This window comes from Mirounga leonina, unplaced genomic scaffold (genome assembly GCF_011800145.1).
Source record: "Mirounga leonina isolate KUSES-001 unplaced genomic scaffold, KU_Mleo_1.0 Mir_101664, whole genome shotgun sequence".
NCBI lineage: Eukaryota > Metazoa > Chordata > Mammalia > Carnivora > Phocidae > Mirounga > Mirounga leonina.
Genome location: NW_023270175.1, coordinates 14,359,829 through 14,372,206, shown reverse-complemented (window position 1 = coordinate 14,372,206; position 12,378 = coordinate 14,359,829). Strand labels below are relative to the sequence as shown.

Sequence of the window (12,378 nt, the reverse complement as noted above, 5' to 3'; positions counted from 1 at the left end):
CTTTGAAGTGAGTCTAGTTCTGGCAGCTGATTTACTCTCTTTGCTACTTCCTCCTGTTGTTAATTTACCACCGAGACTGGTAGCCCATGGGCTCCAGGGCTCTTGCTTACCTTTCTGGCAGTGACCTATTTTTAAAAAAGCCTCCTGTAGGGTTTCCTTTCTATTCTTTTCAGGGTAGGCTCTACATTTTTCCTGCAGCATTTTGATCTAGCTTGAGATGCTTACTTGGCAATATTGCTTTCCTATAGTTTGTCTTTCCTTATCATACTGCCATGTACTCTTTTAAGATGATATTTCTCACATAAAAATTTTTATGCTGGGGTGCCTGGGTGGCTCAGTTGGTTGCGCATCTGCCTTCGGCTCAGGTCATGATCTCCATTGGGCTTCTTGCTCAGCGGGGAGTCTGCTTCTCTCTCTCTCTCTCTCTCTCTCTCCCTCCCTCCCTCCACTGCTCCTTCTCTCTCAAATAAATAAATAAAATCTTTAAAAAAAATAAAAAAAAATTTATGCTATGTAAGCTCCTCAGTTGTTTTTGTTTCTATTTTATCTGTTGACATTTCTCATCTGTCCTTGTTTCTTCTAATTTTTGTCCTTGTGGGTTTATACCTTTTAGTCCTTTGTTTTAGGAACATTTCAAAGAGGGATTTTCTTGAAGTTATGCTTTTATCTAACTGGGAAAATATACACTACTTTCTTTTCTTGAACGTGGCTCTCCTATAGAACAGGTTATGTTACTGTCTCTGAAGAACAATGTGGTAGTTACAACTGCAAGCTCATGATACACATGGATATTCCATGAATATAAAGAATTTGATTTCTTGGGCTAAACCCCTATTCTAGTCTATCATGTGGACTCCCAAGCACACTAGGCCCGAAGCACTCACCTGTAACCTCTCCAGTATAGCCTTCCCTGGCCATCCCCCTCAATACTCCCTCTCATTCACTATGTTTTCTTCTGAGCACTTATCGCCATTTAACATGAACTGCAATTTATTCTCTACCCACCCTGGAATGTAAGCTTCATGAAAATAGTGGTTTTTGTTTTGTTTAGTACCTCTAACTTCAGTGCCTGGTATGTAGGTGCCAAATAAATACTTGTTGAAAAATGAATGAAAATTCTTTCATTCTTGTAGAGTTTATAGTGATTCTTAGCATCTTTCCCTTGACGTGGAGGATTTTAGTAAGCTCATCTCCCTGACTCAAGTGTTTGTTTCTTTCTGGCTTGCTGAGTCTGTCCTCTCCCCCATTGTCTGAGAAAGGAATTTTTTATTGACATGAAAATTGAGGTTAAGACTCCAATTCCAATGAGTACTCTTTCAGTGTTAAAATTTATTGGATTTCCCCTCAATGTAGACTCCATGCAGGCCTTGTCTCATCTGGCCAGAGCAGTTCACTGACACAGCATCTTATTTTCATGGCATCTTTGGACGAGTTTCCCCTTGCTTATTCCCATCGTTTTCTCTGTAGGAGCAGTCTGGACATAATACCTCCTACAAAGCTATCTCAGGCCTGATCTCCTTCACTAGCCATTGGCGGAACTGATACCTCCACCTAGTTTGGGAGGTATGCATTTAAATGCACTTATATTTCAGGGCACTTGGTCTGATCAGGAGAAATCCTTATTTATCATCCTTTAATTAAAAGCTAGTCATTTGCTCCCTAAAAGATTCTGGCACATCAAAATGTTTATATCCTAAAGATAATACACAAGGTTTATATCCTGTTAGATAGGGACTGTTTACTGCATGAGTAAGCAAAGAAGGAGAATCATATGAGTCCGCATGGTGGTTGTGATCTCAAGTCTGACAGTAAATTTGAAAAACTTATTAAATGGGAAAGGATAGTGATTAGTAGGCTCTTTAGCTACTAAGTCATAGACCCCACTCAAATGAACCCTGCATCAAGATGGCAAAAGGCATCATTTAGAAATTCAAGGAAAGATAGATGGACACTTTTGATTATTGAGCTAAACTATAACTCTTCTGAATGCCCTTCAAAAAAAGTAATAGGTACTCCTTTTCTTTCTTTTAAATTAGGAGTCAGCAGATTTTTTCTCTAAAGGGTGAGGTAGTAAATATTTGTTTGCTTTGTGGGTCATATGGTCTCTGTTGCAACTACTCAACTCTGCCGATGTAGTTTGAAAGTAACCATAGACAATATGTAAATAAATGTGTTCTAGTACAACTTTATTTACAGAAACCGAATGGATTTGACCCACAGGCCACACTCTGCTGGTTTCTGCTCTAAATCAAAAGTTCTGGCTAAAAATTAGTCATGGAGCTAGCTAACTTGAGTTTAGTTTTAGGGAGTGGAAATGGTTCTTCCTGGTTTTGGGTTTAGTGGTCTAGGATCTTTTTGGCCTAGGCTCTAACCCTGTGCTACTCACCCAGAACCAGAGCCCTCTTCACCAAACCTCAGGACCTTAATTTGTTGCCTGGTGTCCAAGTTTCTAGATTTGGCTGGGGGTGGGGAAAGGTAGGGTGAGAATCTCTGCACCTTCAGTCTCACAAGTTCTCTTGGTTGCTTGGCAAGTAACCTGAGAAACATTAAAAACAAAATAAGACCCCAAGCCAAGTGATTCTTGGGCATATTATGGGACATTTAACCATTTTTTTAAAAAGATTTTGTTTATTTGTCAGAGAGCAAGCGAGAGAGAGCACAAACAGGGGGAGTGGCAGGCGGAGGGAGAAGCAGGCTTCCTGCTGAGCAAGGAGCCTGATGCGGGACTCGATCCCAGGACTCTGGGATCATGACCTGAGCCAAAGACAGACGCCCAACTGACTGAGCCACCCAGGCGCCCTTTTTTTTTTTAAATTTAATTTAATTAATTTATTTTTTTAAAGATTTTATTTATTTATTTGACAGAGTGAGACAGCAAGAGAGGGAACACAAGCAGTGGGAGAGGGAGAAGCAGGCTTTCCTCTGAGCAGGGAGCCTGAGCGGGGCTCGATCCCAGGACCCTGGGATCATGACCTGAGCCAAAGGCAGACGCTTAACGACTGAGCCACCCAGGCACCCCCCCCCCTTTTTAAAAGATTTTATTTACATTTAACCATTTTGACTAAGTTACCTTGAGTATACTTAGTATTTTATTTTTGGACCAATCTGGATATAAGGGCCATTCAGCCTAGAACCATCTTATCTTTGTGTCAGCTGTCTGCTATCTCTTGGAAAGGGAAGCCAGTTTTTTTTTTTTTTTATTTCTTCTTGCCTCCTTTGTGTTTTTGCTTTATTGAAGTTTCTTTACTGTATACTAGTTATGAAGTTTTTTTCTGCTATGAAAAAGATGACAGCAATTGGTGTTCTCAAGCATAGATTTTTTCCTTAAAATTATACTTTTATTTTGTTAGGTGCATTTCTCTGCATCTTGGTTCTCTGGTTCTTTCCTTGAGATGCATAGTTTTTTTGCAAATACTATTTCTTAGAAATAATCTAGCATAGGTTTTTATTAGCCTGTTTTAGTCCATTTGGACTGCTATAACAAGTTACCACACAAATGAATGAAGTTTATACTAGGCTTGGAGAAATGAACAATGCTGTGAGAAACCTCCAAGAACTCTTAGAATTAGATAGTTCATCTTCATTGTGTGTGTTGGTGAACACAGTTGGAAAATTGTGTAGGCTGATTAATGAGGATATGAATGAACAGGTTATGCAGGTATTGGGACCTGAAGACCTCCAAAGCATTATCAACAAACTGGAAGAACAGGAGGAATTTTTCCCAGCATTTCAGGCATTTACTAATGATCTACTTGAAATCTTAGAAATTGATGACTTGGATGCCATTGTACCTGCAGTAAAGAAAATAAAAATACTTTCATACTATAACAAGTTACCACAGACTGGGTGGCATATAAACAACAGAAATGTATCTCTCACAGTTCTGGAGGCTGGAAGTCCAAAATCAGGGTGCCAACATGGTTGGGTTCTTGGTGAAAGCTTCCTGACTTCCTTGCTGTATCCTCACATGGTGAAAGGGGCAGAGGAGCTCTCTTTTTTAAGGGCATTAAGCTCATTCGTGAGAGCTCTGCTCTTGTGACCTAATCACCTCTCAAAGGCCCCACCTCCTAAATACCATCACATTGGGGATTAGAATTTCCATATAACAATTTTTGGTGGGGGGGCACAAGCATTCAGATTACATCATAGCCTGTTTCTAAAGTAATTCTAGATGCCAGATTATGTCCTTTTGTTCAACACATGGTTTTTCTCTGTCTCATAAGGTCCTTTCTGTCCGGAACATGATGATTGAAGCTATTCTGTTTTCTTGTCTGAAGTGTGCGAGTTGGACATCTCTCCCAGTCATGTTTACAATATTACCTTGGGATTTTTTTTTCTGTTAGGAATCTCCATTTGGCATATTCCTCCAACAGCCATTGTCAGTTTAATCAATATTTTTTTTGCCTCTAGTCACAGTCGCTTGCTCTAATAATGACTAGCGTCATCCTGTCTATCTTTGGGAAAACTTCAGTTACTTTTTCAGCGCATTTCTAAAAAGACATCATCCAAAAGGTGTGAACTCTCTTTTAGGCATTTTATTAATCTCCCTATCACAGGCACCTGGCACGTATCAGGTGGTTATTTAATGTTTATTTAAATGAAGGAATGCATCCATGGCCATTACAGCTCTACCACTTTTTTATTTTTCTACTTGTTCCCTTCCAATATGGTTCCCTGTTTATTCCTCAGAAGACATAAAGGCATTATATGTGTGTATATATCCTTAATGTAGCTACACCAGCTATATAATGCCTAGGTGGGGAGCTAGGCTTATGATCTCTTTCAAGATCACATGACTGTTGATGTTTGGGCTAGACAAAAGCCTTTCTAAGATGGTTGAGCACAAGAGTGCCTATGTTCTACCGACAGCTGCCATTAGGGAAAAAAAAATTATTTTGGACATTCCAAGCTTACTGATTGTTACTAGAGTCTTATTCTATATGAAATAGCTTAACTGTTACCTAGCAGATCTTTAAGGTTTTAAAAATCATTTTCTAAATACATGGTTTGGTTACTTTTTCCATCTTTTGGAGCAAAGGTCATTCTAGTTGGTTGCACTAAACTTGAGACACTTAATAGAAAATTCATAAGCCAGTTTTTCTTTTGTGAAAGATGCAAAGGTTGATATCTGTTATAAATAAAGGTACATATCTTCTCTTTTAGATTACTGCCTTAAATTGCATCTAGAAAAGAAACTGGTAGTTAGTTGACAGTACGGATCACTGATAGAATAGCCTTGATGCAGTAATACTGTTAAAAAAACATAATGAAGGTGGCTCACACTGTAGCACATTGAAAATACAAATTTTAGGGGCGCCTGGGTGGCTCAGTTTGTTAAGCATCTGCCTTCAGCTTCGGTCATTATCCTGAAGTCCTGGCATCGAGCCCTGCATTGGGGTCCCTGCTCAGCGGGGGAGTCTGCTTTTCCCCCGCCCCTTACCCTGCTCGTGCTCTCTCTCTCTCACACACTCTCTCTCCTAAATAGATAAAATCTTAAAAAAACCCACAAAACTTTAAAGCAATGTGATTCATGAAGCACAGCATTCCCATGTAACATGTTCTAGTGGGAGCTTGATGGGTAATTATAAACCAGCAATTTTTTCAAAATTATATCTAATATATCTTTTGTCATCTCTGATAGAGTATTTTTATTTGGTGATTGGATTTTTATATTTAGTAAATTAGCAGTTATAAGGCTAGAGAATTTGCTAGGTCTTACTTTCACAATCTTTACTGTCTGTTAGAACAGTTTGGAGGCATTTTTTTTTTCAGTTTTATTGAGGCATACTTGACATAAATAAACTGCATATTTAAGGTGTACAGTTTGAGTTATAACATGTATGCATCTGTGAAAACACCACAGCAATCTAGATAATGCACATTTACCACTACCCCCTTCCCCCAGATTTCTTCTTGCCCCTTTGTGTTTCATCCTCCTTCACTCTGTTTCCCCCTCTCCAGGTAACCACTGGTCTGTTTTCTGTCACTATAGATTAGTTTGCATTTTTGAGAATTTTTTTAATAAATGGAATCATATAGTGAGTATTCTTTTTTGGTCTGGCTTTTTTCATTCAGCATAATTATTTTGTGACTCATCCACGTTTTTGCTTGTATTATTCTTGTTATTTCTGAGTAGTAGTCTACTGTATATTTGACAGTTATACTGTACTGCAGTTTGTCCATTTACATGCTGATAGACATTTGAGAGGGTACTATTATAAATAAAGCTGTTATAAGAAAATAAAGCTGTTATCAAAGACATTTGTACAAGTCTTTGTATGAACATAGACATTTATTTCTCTTGGGTAAATACTTAAGAATGAAATGGCTGGGTCATAGGGTAGTTGTAAGTTTAATTTTTAAGGAAATTGCCAGTTTTACAAAGTAGTTGTGCCATTTTGCATTTTATATTTCCACCAATAGCCTTTAAAAATTCCATTTGCTATTCTGGAGTGACTTTTACATTCATAGGCTACTTTTGGAGGGTATAGAGAGAGACAAAAATATTTAGAAGTTTTTTTCTCAGAACTTTAGGTAAATATTTCTTTGGAGAATTTATGAAAATCTGGAGCTCTTTTCAGTGAGACATAATCACTGTGTTAGTCTTTTTTCCCTTTAGTATGAGAAATAGAAGAAAATGTATTCTTAACTTTGGATTTCATAAAACGAGGAAAGAAATACTTTTTATATTTGGAGAGTTTGGTTTTCCAAGTGATTGCTAAGATACTGTGAATCAGATATTAGTTTTATAGCATTCAATGTAACTAAGTGTGGAGTTAATAAAAGTAACTCTGGAAATCTCTTATAATAGGTTATATAAGAATTTTCTTTGAAAAATCTCTTAAGTCATCTATAAAATACAGTGTTCAGAACTAAGATTTCTAAGTTCAACACAGTTGTTTTTTCTTCCTCCAGCATTAGAAGAAAGGAATATTTATTTATTTGCCCCAATGAAGTGGTTAGCTTGCATGGAGGCGCTATGTCTAATGAAAACTATGTAATTTAAAATTCTAGAATTCCATTCAGCTTGATGTGCAAGGCATATGGGAATTGATATAAACTGAGGAAACAGCAGATTGATATTTCGTGCTCACTCTGGGTCATAAGCATATGTTTTATTGAGAGGAATGGTGGGTGGAACCTCCTGTATTGTTTAAATTTATTTCTATCACTTTTTTTTTTTTTAAAGATTCTATTTATTTGAGAGAGAGCATGAGAGAGAGAGAGCGCATGAGAGGGGGGAGGGTCAGAGGGAGAAGTGCTGAGCAGGGAGCCCCATGCGGGACTCGATCCTGGGACTTCAGGATCATGACCTGAGCCGAAAGCAGTCGCCCAACCAACTGAGCCACCCAGGTGCCCCTCTTTCACTTTTTTTGTTTTGTGCAAATTCTCATAAATTAAATGCACATATGATAGGACTACACTATAATATATGGTAACAGGTGAAGCTGGATGCAAATGGAATTAATAATGTATTAAGAATAGGGTCGCTGATAGGAATGTCTACTAAATCTGTGTCCATTGGCCCTCTTTAGCTTTACCTCATGAGATTAGCAAGGATAAGTAGCCATCGGTGCCTATTCAGTGCTGCTTTTCCTTTCTTTTCTGGCTCTGCCTAGATTGTTTTCCTCCTCTCTTTGCTTGTGTTATCTACGCTCTTTGGTTATGTCCCCAACTCCTTGGTGTTCTTTCATCTCTTCAGTATCAGTAGTATACTTGTTTTCTCCTTAGAATGCTGCCAAAAACCATAGATATAAATCAGTGGTGCGGTTTATATTTTATAGTTTTGTTGTGTATGTAAGATAAACTAAGAAATTATTCTAAAAATGATGTTCTGCTTTTATGAACCTGAACTTTTAATTGTTTACCAACATTCCAAATGCTTCTTGAAATATTAAGGAAAACCCTTTAGTTGCCTAACTTGTAAATGCATTTTTGATTGTCATATTTTCCTGAGAATTAAAAATGTGGATCTCTTTAACTAGCCTGAGTAATCAAGACCTGAGACAGTGTGGCATAGAAGAAAGTTTACTTGTCTGTGTGTCGCAGGTCCTGGGCTCCAGCCCCAGTTCTGTCATTAACCCACTTTGTAATCCTGGGCAAGTCATATTTCTCATCTGTAAAATATGGGGAGTGGACTTGATCATCTTGAAAATTATAAAGATTATCCTCTGATGCAAGGGAAGCAAACTTGTAAAAGAAGTTGTTTTTAAAAACATTTTATCTTGTTATATAAGTTGTCCCTGAAAATTAATGGTTTAATTATTAGAAATGATGTATAATCACTTTTGAATTTGTGTGTATCTCATCTGTTGCAGGATGCTTTAATCTGGATCCCAATAGAGTTTTGGATGTCATTTTAGAAGTGTTTGAATGCAGGCCAGAACATGATGACTTCTTTATATCTTTATTAGAATCTTACATGAGTATGTGTGAACCGCAAACACTGTGTCATATTCTTGGGTTCAAATTCAAGTTTTACCAGGTAAAAAAAAAATGTGTGTGTGTGTGTGTGTGTGTACAGACATCGATAAATCTCATGGTTTTATATGTATAACTTAATTTGAATTTTATTTGTAAATGATTGGTTTCAGCTCAGCCATTCTAGCAAAGCAGGTAGATAAATGGATAGCTAACAATGCCATATGATAAGTACTATATTAGTAGTATGAATGGTGTGATGTGAAAGCCTAGAGCAAAGCATAATAAATTTTTGCCTTGGGAGAGATGGAATCAGAGAAGACTTTATAGATACAACTCTTTTTTAATTTTTTTTTTTTTTTTAAGATTTTATTATTTATTTGCAAGAGAGAGAATGAGAGACAGAGAGCATGAGAGGGAGGAGGGTTAGAGGGAGAAGCAGGCTCTCTGCTGAGCAAGGAGCCCGATGCGGGACTCGATCCTGGGACTCCAGGATCATGACCTGAGCCGAAGGCAGTCGCTTAACCAACTGAGCCACCCAGGCGCCCGATACAACTCTTTTTTAACCCAGTCCTTGAAGGATGAGTAGGAGTTTGTTGAGAGTTGTTTTTCGAAATAAACTGAGTGAAGACATGGCAGTATGAATGTATATAACCGATTGAAGAAATGGTACATAGTCTGATGTGGCTGGATTGTAAGATATAGGGAAAAGAAAGAACAAGAAGTGAAGTTGGAAAGGTAGGCACACTTTAGATTGTCAAAGGTACTGTGTTGAGTTAGAATTTTATTATATAGGCAATGACCGTAGGAATTTTTTTATGGACGTGGATAAATTCTTGAGGCATATTTTACATTACTTTTCACTTAAGTCACTATAATAATTACCTAGCAAGTCTGCCTCTATTTCTCTTTCAGTCTGTCTTTCATATTAGTACTACTGTTATATTTTAAAAGAGATTGAATTGACCACTGCTCAAAAACCTTTGCAGGATAAAATTCAAACTTCTAAACATGGCAGAAAAGGCTCTTCACAATCTAGCCCCATTCTTTCTTTCCAGCCTCATATTTAGTGGTTTTCCCCCCTCAAATCTAATATTCTAGTCCTATTAAATTACTAGCCATTTCCTAAATTTAGGTATAGACATTAGTATATATAGACCTTTATTTATATGCAGTTCCTTATAACTAGAAAACTCTTCTTACTCAACCCTCTCACCTGTCTTTTCCTCATCTTGAGGACTCCTATTTATTCTTTAAGATCAAGTGCTACTTGCTCTGTAAAGTCTTGCTGTCACTTCACCCAGGTGGAATTAGTTATTTCTTAATCTCTTCTCATAAAACCTGACACAGACTTCTAGCACTTATCAGGTTATATTAGCATAAACTGTATCTGTGTCCCTTGTCAGATTGTGAGCCATTTAGGGTGGGGTCTATATTTTAATAACTTCTCTGGATTAATTTACTGCTTAGCCTATAGTAAATGCTCACTAATTGTAAATGAGTGATCTATGTTTTTAGGAAGATAACTTTCATGATAGCATGGACGATTTTAATGTAATAAGGCCTCTATTGTCCATCCTTTTGGTATAGCTTTCCTAATTTGTCTACCTGCCTGGGATACTTAGTCAAGAAATACTCATTTATGGAATGTTTATGATATGCTCTTGCTTTGCTAGGCACTGAGGATACTCTGGTAAAGAGGGTCTTTTCCTGTCCTCTGGAGCTCAAATTCAGGATAGTAAGATGATTTCTTTTAGTATTCTCAAATGATAACACCACCTACTGCCTCTGCTTATCTTTTATTTTCCATTTTCTGGGATGCTCCAGAAGAGAAATCAGATCAGAACTTCATATAGCATTTTGATACCAAACAAGACACATGGCAGGGTTTTTAGGCAAGAGTACTTCATCTTTGTTCAAAAATTAGTGATGGCAACTTTCCCCATTCCTACCAGCAGCCAGGGAGTCCACTCTTAGTACAAGGAAGAGAAGTTGAAGTATTTATCACATCTTAAGAGGTACCATGATTGCTTTGGGTTTGAGAACATGAAGCCAATCGCTAAAGTGATAGGGTAGCTGAAATTTAACTTGGGCTTAATTAATTAGAATATAGGTTACAGCTTTGGAGACTGTAGGTTTCAGAGCATATTACAGTGAATAATGATGACCTACTGCATAACATCAAGTATTATTAGTTGAATGTGAGTTTTAGAGTTTAGAAATTTTTATATGAAAATATTCCTCATAATGGTAACACTTTTGAGCTGAATTAAAATATCCCTGGGGGGTTGACAGTGTTGGAATAATCTTTTTTTTTTATTTTAATTTTTTTTTAAAGATATTTATTTATTTGACAGAGACACAGTGAGAGAGGGAACACAAGCAGGGGGAGTGGGAGAGGGAGAAGCAGACTCCCCGCCGAGCAGGAAGCCCGATGCGGGGCTCGATCCCAGGACCCTGGGATCATGACCTAAGCCGAAGGCAGATGCTTAACGACTGAGCCACCCAGGCGCCCCATGGAATAATCTTTTTTTTTAAATAGATGATGGGCCCTTTTCTTATATAAGAAATACCCAGCAAGGAACATTTGATTTAGAAATAATCTATTATTGGAAAGAGTAACCCTTATATTGCTCTGTGTAACACCATTCCTTTGTTTCTGTTGCCTGAGCTATCTTGTACCAATCTGCAGTCTTAAGGACCACTGAGGTTAGAGGAAAAAATGTCAAAGATTTTCGATAATTTGTGGTCTGAGAGGTAAAATAAGGACAACCATGAAAGTGAAGAGGTGCTTAGGGCATGTAAGCCTGGGAATTGGCTCCTAGGCATACATGGTCACCCTTGTGTATTGGTCCCTTGCCTTACTCCACCCTCCCCTCTTCTTATCATTATCTGAAAAATGTTCATTCCCCTTGCCCACAACCCATATTTTCACCAGTTGGGACTTATTTGGATGAACAGACTTTTTTTTTTCCCTTAGTGCTAGGACTTCTAGACAAAGCTGATTATTTATGCCATGAAGTTAGTGAGAGTGATTTTATCCTAGTTTCAACCTGGGATCAGCTATACTGGATGTTTTGACTTGGAAGGGTGGCAGGGGATGTAGGCAGTTTGAGAGCACACTTTGGAAAATTTGGCAGGCACATCTGCTTGATTCTCCTAACAGGGATGGCTATGATAGAGGGCTTAGGGACAGCATGAGGATTAGCACAAAGGACAGAAAGAAAGGAGTACTAGGAAGTGTGAGGGAACCAAAAGATAAACTTGGCTGGCATTGTCTTGCCACAGGAAAGAGGAAAGAGATGATGACTCTCACCCATATCACAGCCCCTTAATTTCTGGATTCAGAACACAACAGTAGTAATAGTGGTATCATGGCTAGGCATTATTATAACTTAAATTCACTCACTTAAGAGATGTTGATTGGGGGCACCTGGTGGCTCAGTCAGTTAAGTGTCCAACTCTTGATGTCAGCTCACGTCTTGATCTCAGGGTCATGAGTTCAAGCCTGCATTGTGCTCCATGCTGGGCGTGGAGCCTGCTTAAAAAAAAAAAATATTGATCAGGGGGGCACCTGGCTGGCATGGTCGGTGGAGCACAAGACTCTTGATTTCAAGGTTGTGAGTTTGAGCCCTACATTGGGTATAGAGATTACTTTAAAAAAAAAAAAAATGGAAAAAAAATTTGATTGGGTACTTCTTATGTGCCAGGTAGTGTTCTAGGTGTTGGGGCTACATCTGTAAGCAAATAGAAATTATTGCCTTCATGATGCTTATATTTGAGGTAAATTATATGGTATGTTAGAAGGTGATCAATGAGATGGGGCAAAAAAAAGTATAGAGCAGGGTAAGGAAGAGTGGGAGTGCTGGAGTGGTAGGTTGCACTTTTACATAGAATAGTGAGAGTATACCTCACTGAAAAAGTAGATATAAGCAATGAAATGAAGGATATGAGGTT

The 12,378-nt window shown here is 38.0% G+C and overlaps 1 protein-coding gene across 13 annotated transcripts in view; it reads left to right on the top strand.

Annotated features, from left to right (window-relative positions):
- THOC2 (THO complex 2) overlaps window positions 1–12,378 on the top strand; it is a 119,788-nt gene that overhangs the window by 37,988 nt on the left and 69,422 nt on the right. For all 13 annotated transcript variants that reach the window (XR_004679754.1, XR_004679749.1, XR_004679747.1 and 10 more), the window contains exon 8: window positions 8,319–8,485. Coding sequence is in view for 9 of the 13 variants with exons in the window: in XM_035008281.1 (XP_034864172.1) it covers window positions 8,319–8,485 (167 nt within the window). In the remaining 4 variants the exon portion in view is untranslated. The remainder of the gene's footprint in view (window positions 1–8,318; window positions 8,486–12,378) is intronic.